This window comes from Felis catus, chromosome B3 (assembly GCF_018350175.1).
Source record: "Felis catus isolate Fca126 chromosome B3, F.catus_Fca126_mat1.0, whole genome shotgun sequence".
NCBI lineage: Eukaryota > Metazoa > Chordata > Mammalia > Carnivora > Felidae > Felis > Felis catus.
Window position 1 is genome coordinate 11,062,624 of NC_058373.1, and position 13,243 is coordinate 11,075,866.

Here is a 13,243-nt window from a genome sequence, read left to right on the forward strand (position 1 = left end):
GCACAGAGCCAGACACGGGGCTTGAACCCACAAACTGTGAGATCATGACCTGAGCCGGAGCTGGATGCTTAACCGACTGAGCCATCCAGGCGCCTCTCCATTTGGATTTTCCAAATTCTTCTGGTTCTATGTGTCTGTCCTGGCCCTCTCTGTCACACAGGTCCCCTTGGTGCATTGCATCTAGAAGGAGGCACTTTGATGGGAGCGTCCCCAGTGCTGTGAGACTCGTGCAGTGAACATCGTCCAGGGATATAGTAGGATGGGGGCTGGGCTTGGGCACAGCCACAGCCAAGGAGAGTTGCTCACTCCCTCTTTTTATGGCATTGCTGTAACTAGCATTCTTTTCCATGCACCCTTTCAATAGTGAACTAACTTTTCATCACACTGGGCCAAACCAAGAATAGAAAAAAGAATAAAACCCATCTCTGTCTCCTAGGGCTTGGAGTCTCCTCCAGCTTCTCTATGACTGTGCCCCAGTCAACACCAGCTCTGAAAAATGCCCCACAAAAAATGTTCCACAGTCAAGTAATTAACAAACAACTTCGTGCAATATCCTGTTCTTGGAGAGTCACGTGGATATTTATAGTTGTAAGGTCTGAGAATTTACTCAAATTTGCTTAATGGGTTGCATTAGTTTCCTATTACGGCTGTAATGAGTTACCACAGACTTAGTGGCTTAAAATAACACAAATTTATGATCTTCCCATTCTAGAGGTCAGAAGCCCACAAGGTATTTTCTCTGAGCTAAAATCAAGGTGGGCGGGGGATGGGGGAGGCTGTCGTCTTCTAGAGAATTCTCTCTGGAAGGGAGAATCCATTGTCTTGCCTTTTCCAGCTTCTAGAGGCGGCCCTGTTCCTGGGCTCATGACCCCATCCTCCAGAATCTTCTTTCTCCTTTTGCATCGAAAGGACCCCTCATGATTGAGCCCTCGGGGGTAGTCCGACTTTATCAGACTTTATCTGGAAGTCAACTGATGAGCCACCTTCCTTCCATCTGTAGCCTTAATTCTCTTTGGTCATTGAAGGTAGCAGTTACAGGTCCTAGAGATTAGGACGTGGCCGTCTTTAGGGGCCAATAGCCGGCTTCCCACACGGTGTGGCGGCACATCAGTCGGAGTGCTAATGTGACGTCCAAGACTTGGTTGCATGTGAGGTCTTTCAGGGGCTCTGCTCCTTCGTGCAACGGCTTTCCTCTTTGGCACCACCCCTGACCTTGCATGGTGGGGTGGTCTGTTGGTGGCCCTTCTTACACAGCACAGACTCCACGGGAAAGCGGGGATTTTGTCCGTTTTGTTCACGAATGTGTCCCAGCTGCTTGCACCGTGCCTGGCACCTAGTAGGTGCCATTAATGTATCTAGAATGACCAACAATGCAGGGTTGAAGTTCTCTCTAGGAAGGCAGCAAGCTTCTGGGGGGCAAAATCCGTGGCCCACTCATCCGGTCTGCCCCAGCATCCAAAGAGGGCCAGTGTAGGGGCGCCTGGGTGGCACAGTCGGTTAAGCGTCCGACTTCAGCCAGGTCACGATCTCGCGGTCCGGGAGTTCGAGCCCCGCGTCGGGCTCTGGGCTGGTGGCTCGGAGCCTGGAGCCTGCTTCTGATTCTGTGTCTCCCTCTCTCTCTGCCCCTCCCCCGTTCGTGCTCTGTCTCTCTCTGTCCCAAAAATAAATAAACGTTGAAAAAAAAAATTAAAAAAAACAAAAACAAAAACAAAGAGGGCCAGTGCTAACTTGGAAATGGGGTGGCTACACCAGAGGTCGCCAGACTTTCTTAGTTCAATCTGCCCTTTGTATCCTAATTACATTGTTTACAGAGCCCTGAGTCTGAAAGACATATCTAGCTGTTTTGTTTATCAGCCAAGTTAGGTTCCAACTACTTGATAAATGTCGGAAAAACTAATACACATCTGTCAAAAGAAAAAATATTTTTATTTTATTTGTAAATAAATCTAGCCACGTAATAATGGGATGTGGGTCGCTGCAAGGGGACTGCACAGTTTTGCACAGCTTGGAATTCGATTGGACTCCCCTACGCTTGTTTCCTGCTGCACATTGATTTCCACACAATGTTTGCTGTTTGTCCCAGCAACTACAGAAGACCCAGTTCACAAAGAGGAGTTAGTTGAAAAGAACGTATGTAGCTCGATCCAGCGTTGAAACCCACCGGGTACCTCGAGTGAGTAGTTTCATGCATGGCGCCTAACACATGTCAACTATTGTTGGGGTTTCCCTCAAAAACTTAAAATATCTGGGGCGCCTGGGTGGCTCAGTCAGCGAAGTATCCGACTCGTGGTTTCGGCTCGGATTATGATCTCGCGGTTCGTGAGATCGAGCCGCACGTCGGGCTTTGCGCTGACCGTGCAGAGCCTGCTTGGGATTGTCTCTCTCCCTCTCTCTCTCAAAATAAATAAACTTCAGGAAAAAAAAAATATCTTCGGGGCGCCTGGGTGGCTCAGTCGGTTGAGCGTCAGACTTCGGCTCAGGTCACGATCTCATGGTCTGTGAGTTTGAGCCCCGTGTCGGGCTCTGTGTTGACAGCTGGGAGCCTGGAGCCTCCTTCGGATCCTGTGTCTCCCTCTCTCTCTGCCCCTCTCCCACTCATGCTCTATCTCTCTCTGTCTCAAAAATAAACATTTAAAAAATTAAAAAAACAAAAAACCTTAAAATGTCTTGCGGCACCCCCGTGAGTTCATTGTGGTACTACCCCCCCTCCCCAGGTGCCTCTGTACACAGTTTGGAAACTGCAGAGTTACACTAATCTGATTCACAGAGGGGACCTGTGTTTAGACCAGGATGCCAGAGGTACACAGAAGTCATCCCATTCCCCCTGGACCTTTGTTCGGTCTCCACGTGCCTAGGAAGCCAGGTCACCGCCAGGACGTGCTGGCGAACAGGCAGGCGGAGCAGAGGAGTGGACTCTGGATGGCCAGTCTGTCTGGGCCCTGGTGTAGCTGAGGGTGATAGCTGCTTCCCAGTAGGAGCCCTCCCTGGGGCCTGGTGTGCTCCCGGCTCCAGCCCCTCTCCCCTGATGGTGGCTTTAGGAAACAGGCATGGCGGGTGGTGGTACTTTGGAAAGAGGAGGGCTGAGAACCCGCATGTAATTCATTGTAACAGAAGAGACGCAGACGTCTCTTGTTTAACAGACGCTTCCATGGCTCTTTCTGTGTGTCTGACACTGTTCTAAGAACTTTACAAATAACTGGGTCATTAAATCCTTGGCACAGTCCCGTGAAGTGGGTGTAATATTCCCATTTTACAGAAGAAAAAGTGAGGCACAAAGAGGTTCGATATACCTTGCCCAAGGTCCGTGGAGCTAGGATGTAAATGCAGGGGGCCCGTGGCTCTCTCCTGAGCCGCCTCTAATGTGGTTTTCCCCGTAGCGGGTGGGAGAAACCTGACTTGAGATCCTGGCTATGCTGTCTGTCTAGCTTTGTGTTGGGAGTGAGGTGTGAAACCTCTCTGAGATTGTTTCTTCTTCTGTGAAATGGGCACAGCAGATCTCCCCGAGTCATTGAAAAGATGACAGGAGGTTACAGGTGTAAACGGCAGGGCCCGGGGTAGCAGGGCGGAATGGACCCTTCACCTTTAGTGGCTTTTCCGTGACTCAATTTCTGCTCTCCCTCATCGTCCCTCCCCTTCTAGTGTCGGTGAATCTGGCCGGCAGCAGGGGGCAGCACTGAGCCACGAAGCACATCCTCTCCTGTCCTGAAGGCAGTTACTGCACAGGGATGGTGAATTTTAGCACTGGACGGTCTTTTTCCCGTCCGTTTGGGCAGAACATTTGAAGTGGTTTCGTTAAACAAGAAAAAAATCGCAGCCTAGGAGGATGAATCGAAAGGAAGGCAAGGAAGCGCGTTCAGAAGTACCCATCTGTAAGATTGTAGCCCACCTCATACCCTCTCTGGGGGATAGCGTTCCCCTAAAGACCCAGGGTTGTGCTCTGTGATGCTGCTTTTATTTGACTTGTTATCCTAAGATATTAACTGAAGTGGAAAAAGGGTGTTTCCTGATGCGTGAAGACCCCCGCCCACGTCACTACTGGACTGTTCCTTGGAAAATATTTTGAGAATTTGTATTGAAGGTTTCCTTGACATCTCTCTGAGGAAGAGCTGCTTAGAAGATGCCCCTAGAGGTTTCAGCTGACGGGGGAAACACCCTTCATACAAAAACTACAATGTGTTCAGGGCGCCTGGGTGGCTCAGTCGGTTAAGCTTCACACTCTTGATCTCTGCTCAGGTCATGATCTCGCGGTTCGTGAGTTCAAGCCCCGCGTCAGGCTCTGAGCTGATGGTGCAAAGCCTGCTTGGGTTTTTTTTTTTTTCTCTCTCCCTCTGCCCCTCTCTCGCTCTTTCTCTCTCTCTCTCTCTCAAAATAAATAAACATTTAAAAAAAATTTTTAAATACACGTGTTCTGTATCTTATGTTGGTTTTTGGAATTGGGTCCTATCAGGTTTCTCTGGCATTGCAGGAGGACTCCATCCTGTGAAAATGGAAAGCCACAACCCCAACACCTTGGAAACCCTTGTCCTCTCCTAGAGGGACTGGAGTTCTTGGCTGATGGAGAGGACGCCTCGGTGCGTGGTGTCTCCATGGGAGGTCTGTGCCCACCCGAGCTTCCAGAATGGCTGGCTGGCCTCTGTGTGGGGTTTCCGTGGGGCTCCCGTGGGCAGCCGAGATTGAGGGATGCCCCTTCTTCTGTGTTACAACTTGCCATGAGGACAGGAGTCCCGGGGCCTGGGGTCCCCAGCTGTTCCATGAAGGACTGACCTATCCAGACTCTCCACTGTCCCCAAGTGGGGTCAAAATTACCGAATAGTCTCCACAACCTCTTCAGCACATCAGTTGTTTCTTCCAACGATACTCAAAGCTTAGACCTTTGACCTGTTAAGGATTAGCTGTAACTTGCATTGCTCAATCTCTAGGGGATGCATCGGTGGTTATTACATTGATTGGGTGTTTTATTTAATGGGTATGAGAGAAAGCGTGACATCCCAAGGGGTGGGGGGTGTCTGGGGGGCTCAGAGTGACTGCTGGGATATCAGCAGTGAGTCACAGGGTAGTTGCAGGGCCCTTGGCAGGAGAATTGTGGTCCTGTCTCCCGTGCCCCTTCCTTTTGGAACTACCTGAGCAGATGGTTTGCTCGTAGCCATCTTTTAGGGTACCATGACTGACCAGTGGCTCACCTCCGCCCATAGCCTGGATGGCAGGACATGGCTGGCCTCACAGTTTTGCCCTGAAGCAGAAATCCCTTCAGGCTACGTTGGGTGCTGCTCTTGCCTTGGAAACCTCCCTGTCCACGCCCCCACCCCTGCCCCCTGGGTCTTGGTCTTTCTCTGCATCTCTTCAGGGAATAGGGCCAAGAGTAGCTCTGGTCCCTAACTCTACCCGGCTAAGGAGAGCCCCCCCTAATTCTTGCCCATATCTGAAAGATGCCTATATTCTAGACTTTTCCAATAATACCCCCAAACTTTCTCAACTTCCTCCACTTAGTTGTCTTAATCTAAGTTGTGACAAACCAGAGCCAGTGTACTAATGAGGTGCATATTCATCCTGTCAAGATTCTTATAAACAGGAATAACTGTGAAATTGGGGGGTCTCTGGCTATGGGAGCAGGTGTTTTGAGACTCTAGAACTTCTGTGTGAGACTCTAGAACTTCGATGTGAGACTCTAGAACTTCTAGATTGCTCCAAATCACAGAGTAGGATTTCACCAAGAGTGGATTTAGCTCCATTTCCGTGATCGAAACCATTCTCTTTTCAGTCCTTCCTTTATCAAACAATACCCCCTTCTAAGCTATCTTCAAATGATTGCTTTGGGGTCTGGGTTTCTGTCTATAAATGGGGAAGACATGGCTTCCTTTGCCAAGTATGTATAAACCAGATGAGCTCCTGCCTATAGTTTATGTTTTCTCTCCACCTCTAAGACAATGAGCTCTCTGGAAGGTTAAGATTCTTAACTTTTGGTCCAATACTAAATCTCCATCCCTCCGACTGCTGCTTGACACATAGAAGGAGCTTGATAAATATTGAGTGCATGAATGAATATTTGAGTGGTTCCATGTTGACATCACCGAGAGAAATCAGGATGAATTCGTCTACTCCTGTGAGCAGACCACAAGTACTCTCCACTGAGCTCGGGTTCCCTTTGATTGAATTCATCTCCAACTTTGTTCTTCCTGTGTGCACGTGGACTGTTAACACCCATCTTTTGGGTTATCTGCTTGGGTCGGATCAAGCCACGTATTGTCTGTCTCCACAGCCAACCAGCTTCTTGAGGGAAAGGCCACTTTTTCACTGCTATTTTTATTCCCAGGGCCTTGGTAACTGTCATTGCTCATGGCATGTTCTACGGAACTGAAATTTAGTTGAACGGATACAGCCTGTGGGTTTTAGTCTGGGCTCAGTACCTTTTCCAGAATGAATAAAAAGGTTTGTGCAAAATCTCAGGTTCTGTCTCCATCAGATACTTAAGTACATGTCTAGTACTGTCTTCTCAAGTCCTATGGAAAAGCTTGAATCCTAACCACTATTACAGTAATAGATAGTAACTCCAAAATATGGAGGGGGAAACTGCAAAATTAAAATGAATAAAACATCTAATTAAATGTTCTCAAAGCATACCATTATGTCAGCTCTGGTTTTTTGAGAAATTAATGCCCATAAACATTTTATTACATTTGAAAATAATTTGTGGTTTTGACTTTTCTCACTTCACAACAATTCCTGAATTCATACAGCGAGTGTTGAGAAATCTTAGCCAACCATAAATTAAATGAATTACATAAAGCCAAATAAATGTGAAAGCAAAATTATAAAAATCCTTTCAAAAATGTTTATGACAGAAACAATTTAATGACAGACGTGGGTGTATTTTAATTTGGTTGATACGGTGTGGGAGGGAGTCCTCTAAAAGTAAGCGCTCTCAGGGCCCACGAATATTCAGTGCAACCTACCAAAAAACCAGAGAAGTCTTGCATAACAGTGCTTCAGTACTGGGACTTTTTTTGACTAATTCCTAATGGCATTTATATAATCAGATTTCTTATCTGGTCAATGTGAAATAATATCCTTGACCTTGGATTCTTTTGGTCATCAGCTGCCTTTTTTTTTTTTTTTTTTTTTTTTTAAATCTAATCTCTGTTTCATCTTCTTTCAGGAATCCTGTTCACGATGCTGGTATTTGGACCAGCCTGTGGATTTATCCTGGGCTCTTTCTGTACCAAAATCTATGTGGATGCAGTCTTCATCGACACAAGTAAGGAGTGTATCTCAACTTTTTATCGCCATCCGTAAGCATGCCCTCCGTCGTAAGGGAGCCTTCAGCCTTTGGGTTCTAAAACCTTGCTAGTAGGGGCAGGCTCCATGCATGGAGCTGTAGCTGCTGGCTCAGCAGAGGTCGAGGGAAGGAGCGTGAGTGTTGGCTCCCATGGCCTGGGATCCAGTGTGTACTCCACCAGCGTCTACCCGGGGGCCGAATAATCCCTGGAGTTGATTTTACTCCTCGAATCTGGATCGTCCTCATCTGTCAATGAAGGGTAACAATAATTGTATCTGCCTCGCAAGGCTCTTGTAAGCATTAAACGAGAGGATAGACGTGGCAACGCCTGGCATTTTCTCACCGAATGTCGGTCCATTTACGTATCTGAGAACCCTGCTTTCTGAACATGCTCTGGAAATACGAGTGGACCCAGGGGGTCAATGAGACAGAAGATTTGAAACTTCTTTCTGTAAGGTAGTGTTGTGGTGGCCTTTATGAGGAAACAGACCATACCTCAAAACCATTTCGAGCAACTCTTCTTGTGATCCTAGCAGGAGGAGCAAGGGTAATTTTCAGATTACTCTGCAAATGCCCACCCGCCCCTGCCCAACCCTCGGCACACTTTGAGCTGACGGTGGGTTAGTTAGATAGGCTAGGTTATGCAGTGGTAACACACAGTTCCCAAATGTTAAGTATTTAATTTAATTAATTTATTTTTAAAATATTTTTGAGAGAGAGCACAAGTGGGGGAGGGGTAGAGACAGTGGGAGACACAGAATCAAAAGCAGGTCCCAGTCCCTACACTGTCAGCACAAAGCCTGACACGGGGCTCAAACTCCCAAACCGTGAGATAATGACTTGGGCCAAAGGCGGACGCTTTACTGATCGAGCCCCCACCCCCCGCCCCTTAACTGATTTTATACAACCGAAGTTGATTTCTCGGGCATGCTACATACCCAGTGCAGGCTGGCAGTGCTGGGGAGGATGAGACACAGCTCATCAGGGACACTCCAGGACCTGGCCCACGGAAGTTTCATCTGACCCCAGCCTGCCCAGTTGCCCAGTTCCTGCACAGGAAACCAGGCTGTGGCGAGGTGCGTGCTGGCTCTTGAAGCTTCTCCTCACGTTTTAGTGGCCAAAGCAAAAGTCATGTGACATCTTAGTCTCCTACTGCTGTGTGACAGATTACCCCAAACTTAGTGACTTAAAACAACAGACAGCTATCCCATTATAGTTTATTTCTGTGGGTCCGGAATCCAGGAGCATCTTGGTTGGGTGGTTCTGATTTGGCGTCTCCCATGAGGCTGCAGTCAGGATGTCGACATGGCCTCCAGTCATCTCAGAGCTCAGCCCGGGGAGCTTCCGCTCGTAAGTTCACTTCCAAGGCTGTTGGCAGGCCTTGGAGGATCCACGTTCAGGCTCGCATCCATGGGTCTCTCTACAGGGCTCCCTCACCAGGGTTCCCCCAGAGCAAACAACCCAAAAGAAGGTGAGAGAGAGCAGCTGAGACCAGAGCCATGGTCTGTTTGTAACCTCGTCTCAGAAGTGGCAAGTCATTGCTTCTGCCTTCTGGAGGGTTCACACTGGAGGGTTCTGGTTTACACTCCGGAGAAAGGACGTGAATACCAGGGGTAGGATCGTTGGTGGCCATCTTGGACACTACCTACCGCGTGTGGTCACGACTCCGACTATGAGCCCAGAACAGCACACGCTATTTCTGTGCAGTTCAGTGGGCAGAGAAGCCATGATTCCTGTCTCTCGGAGAACCGAGCGCAGGAAGCCATCCCAGCCTCTCCTTCTCGTACCGATCTATTCTCAAGATCAATAAGAGCTCCATTCCTGGTTTCTCAATCCATCATCTCTGGGCAGTGCTAAATTTACCAGTTCACCCCAAAGAAATAGTGTGGTTTTCAATCTAATCAGGTTGCTTTGTGATTCACTCCATTAATCCCACTGATATATTTACTTGTAGCTAATGATGTGACGAATATCCAAGTGGGGAGGGAAAAAAGGAAGCAAATGCAGCTTTATTTACTTATTCTTTTCAAGTGCTGGGTTTGTTCAGGAGGTGGTTGGATGCTGCTGTGTTGTAGCAGTGGGTTGACCTTTGAACCCCCGCTCCTAGTGAGCCCGAGGACGAGCAGAAGCCTGGTCAGAGAACCAACACGTGGTGGGAGTTGGCCGCCATTTTGATTGCATGAACAAAAAAGCTTCCACCACTGTGCCAAAGGCAGTACAAGATAAGAATCACAAAAGAGGGTGAGGGGAGGGGGTTGCATGCTCCGTGCAATGGGGAAGCCTGCCTGGAAGAAGAGGGCAAGTGGCCAAGAAGCATATTCTGCCCTCAGCGTGTAGGCAGTGGTCCCCGTAGGTTAAGGCCCGTGGGTTAGTTACCAGAATCTCTGAGCCAGAAAGGACCTCACATCATTCTTTTCCAGCCCTTTCATTGTACAAATGAGGAAACTGAGGCCTGGGGTGGGGGGAACAGGGATGTACCCAGTCCAAGGGGTGTATCTGTATAAAACCCATGTCTTCTGAGCAATGGAAGCTCTCTCCTGGGAATGAAATAGCATCTTTTCTCTGTGCCTGGAATGACCAAGGGGTGGACCTTTGGTTCATTCATGGTTCCCCTCGGTGTGCCGTTCATTCCTTTGCTCAGGCTGTTCCCTCAGCCTAGAGTCCTGCTCGCAGTCCCGGGCAACATCTGTCCTCACCCTCTGGGCCAGTGCGAAGGGCTATCATCCATGGTTCTGGGTTCACTGGAAGTTTGAAGCCTCCCCGGATATAAGACAGAGGGGCACGTTTCTAGTCCACCTGGGCATCTTGCTGATGGTAGCCTGCCCCTCCTCCCGCCACGAGTTAATAGCAGAAGTCCCATCCAGCATGTCTCTAGGAAAGAGAAGGGAGCAACGTGAGTCACCACCATCTTGTGTTTGCATCCTTGCTGAGGGCTCTGGGAGCGCTGATGCTGCTCTTTACCAGTAGAGGGCAGAAGAACATAACTTATTCTATTCTATTGGAGAGTAAGATCCAATTTTACAGTTTCCAGCAATTTTGATGATTTTCTAATCTTGTGACTAAAACTCGTTGTTCTCTGTGGAGCAGATTTGGGCCGTATTTTGAGAATGGAGTTCTTAATTCTTTAGGGATGACCCTGCTCTATTTTTTCTTCACCGGTGAAGACAGAGCCCCTCTTTAGGGCTGTCCAAAGTGAAGCCTGAATGTAAAGGGCCAGACTCACAGCCACGTGTTTCTGAAACCCCAGCTGAGAGCCGGGAAGGGGACTGGGGAAAACCGTGGTCTGGAACTTGTGGGGAGGCGAGCAAGGCAGAGCCCTTGTCACGGGGCAGTTGGAGGAGAGAGTGTGCTCTCCATGTAGGCTGGCTGCAGCTCAGGGCACAGGGTTGAAAGGGAGAGAGCAGCGAGGGAGGCTGGTTGCAGTCTGTGTGGAGGGGAGGTGGTTGGTTGTAGGAACAGGCCACCTGTGGGGTGGAGAGACCCCATGGGCAGCTTCCCAGTAGGGCTCTGCTGGCCATGTTTAGACACCAGGCTCCCTCTGCCCCTCTTCTTAAGGGTAGATGCCTCTTCTGACACCCCACGGAAGGAAGGATGCTGCCTCCAGAATTGCTTTCATAGAATATCTTTTAAAAGTGAAACCAGTTGAGAACCGAACCCAGAAAAGAGAAAGACTTGGTAACAGCGTGTGCCCCAAAGCACTGAACTGAGCAACGTTAACAGTGGGTTTAGCAAAAGCAGATTGGTAACGGCAGCCATGACCTGACCCCTTATGAAGGCTGTATATAGGTGGCCTCTTCTGAACCACAGAACATTCCCATTGGAAGGTGGGTCCTGCTGTTATTCCACTTAACAGATGAGGTGTTCTCATGCAGCGATTTTGAGTTCTGAGCTCCGGTGCTGGAATCAGACCTCCATTTAAATCTCAGCTATGCCCCTTCCAAGCTGTGTGATCCCGAGGGCATTTCTCCTCATGGGTCTGGGCCTGGATGACAAGAGTTAATCGTGCAAAGCATGTAGCACCGTGCCTGGTATATAGGAAGCACACAGTCAGCGAGAGGTTAACTCATTTCCTCAGCTAGCGGGATTCAAACCCCAGGCCTCCCGCATCCCTGGAACTTCTCCAGGACTTTCCAAAGGCTGCCCCCTTCTGTGGACAAAGGCCTTGCTGAGATGACCTAACCTCATCACATCTGTACAGACCCCTCCTGAGGCATGCACCAGCCGGTCCCCTACCACTGCATGGTGTTTGCAGCTGGAATAAGATATATCTGTATGTTTCCTTCATGAAAAAGGTCAACCAGCCGAGAGCCTCCCACCCTGCCACTCTAGGGCTGGCTGCTGGATTCGCCCGATTCCTTCATGTTAGACTAATTAGCTCAACAGCCAGGATCCTGAACATTCCACGCTGCCCTCTCCTCTACCCTCAACCCCTCCCTGTCTCCAGTTTCTAATTTGGTCTGTAACTTAATGATACTCTTGGAATGCTTGAGTCCCATAGCAAAAGCTTCACAAAATAGGTTAGACAAATAGGTAAATGGACTGAAAAAATGAAAAACAAACAAAAAAAACAACTGCCCAGAGAGCCATGGTATCACTTACCCATCAGCGTGGCCTGAGAGTAAGAAGTCAATGTCCCAAATTTGCTTTGACCTGCTCTTCTCACAGTCTCGGGTGTCCTCATGGGCTGGTTTGGTTGTTTGCTTCGTCTTAAACTGGTTTGCCTCTGTTCCCAGTGACTGTTCTTTCGTACCTACAATGGTAGCAGTCCTCAGAAGTGGGAGACAACCTCAGCCCCATCTGTTTACATGACCTTCGACAGAGGAAGCTAAACACTGCCAAAAGCGTGCTCAGCCTACCCGACGAAACCACAAAGACACTCCAGGTGTTGGATTCTAAGACGCGGCAGGGTTAGAAACAGATGGCTGTTGTAAAGCAGAAACCCTTCGTGCCTACAGGCAGCGAGGCAAAGGCAGGCCTGGACTGTGCCGATCTCCTGGCAGACAGACCTCTCCATCACAGCGATGCTTTGCTTCACTTGTCCACGCCTGGAATGGCCAAGGGTCTGATGAGTGCCTGGGTAGAGCTTAGCTAGTCTGCTCAGAGTCCCCTGAGGATGCCGTGTCTTTGCTCGGGCTGTTCCCCCAGCCTGGGATACTGTCTCCACCCCATTCTTTCCAGTGTCTTTTTTTTCTTCACGGTTGCAGTTTCATTGGCAATGAGCTATATCAAGTAAACGAGACAGATGGGTGCTTCTTGGTTTTGTTCTGGACATCTTACTGACCACAGTCTTCCAGAAAAAGCTGACCCTGCTGTATTTGTTTTAAGATCAAGACACTACAGGGGCGCCTGGGTGGTTCAGTCGGTCAGGTGTCCACCTCTTTGTTTCAGCTCAGGTCATGATCTCACCGTTAGTGAGATCGAGCCCTGCATCAGGATCTGTACTGACAGCGTGCAGCCTGCTTGGGATTCTCTCTCTCTCAAAATAAATAAACTTAAAAAAAGAAGAAGAAGAAGAAGAAAATAAGATCCAGATACTCCCCGGGGGCCAAATTGCAAGAAAAGCAAAGAGGTTTTCACCCCATTGCCCACCTGCACCTGAAATGGTACTTCACTATTTCAAGCCTTCCCAGGATCACTGTTCCTAAAGAGCATGACTTTTTATTTCCCAATAAGCCTTTTGTACTAGTCAGGGTAGGCTTGGTTCTGCTGTGGTAACAAACACCTCCAAGATCGTAGTTGCTTAGTAACACTAAAGGTTTGTTTCTCGTTCGTGCTGTATATACCGTGCGTCTACTCTTCGTTACCTCGGGTACCGTCCCCGGAGGATCTCATGTGCTTCTACCATCAGGCAGGGCAAAAGAGCATGACAAGTCAGGTGCCGGCTCACCTGTGGTTCTCCACGGAAGTGACACGTGTCCCCGTGCTCACATTTCAATGACAGAGTTCTGTGGTGCCTGGCTACGCCCAAGG

General features: G+C 48.9%; 1 protein-coding gene and 1 long non-coding RNA gene across 7 annotated transcripts in view; one reads left to right on the forward strand and one right to left on the reverse strand.

The window, feature by feature from the left end:
* The window catches only part of SLCO3A1 (solute carrier organic anion transporter family member 3A1), a 312,860-nt gene that overhangs the window by 225,826 nt on the left and 73,791 nt on the right, over positions 1 to 13,243 (forward strand). For all 5 annotated transcript variants that reach the window (XM_023254948.2, XM_023254947.2, XR_006598872.1 and 2 more), the window contains exon 3: positions 7,154 to 7,252. In XM_023254948.2, the coding sequence (XP_023110716.2) occupies positions 7,154 to 7,252 (99 nt within the window). The remainder of the gene's footprint in view (positions 1 to 7,153; positions 7,253 to 13,243) is intronic.
* On the reverse strand, positions 8,477 to 12,730 carry LOC109500516. Of its 2 annotated transcripts, none has more exons than XR_002158089.2 (2): positions 11,873 to 12,730; positions 8,477 to 11,255 (listed from the first exon to the last, which is right to left on the reverse strand). It is a non-coding gene; the product is annotated as an uncharacterized LOC109500516 (long non-coding RNA). The 2 variants fall into 2 exon arrangements; XR_002158090.2 differs by having other exon boundaries at positions 8,477 to 11,298.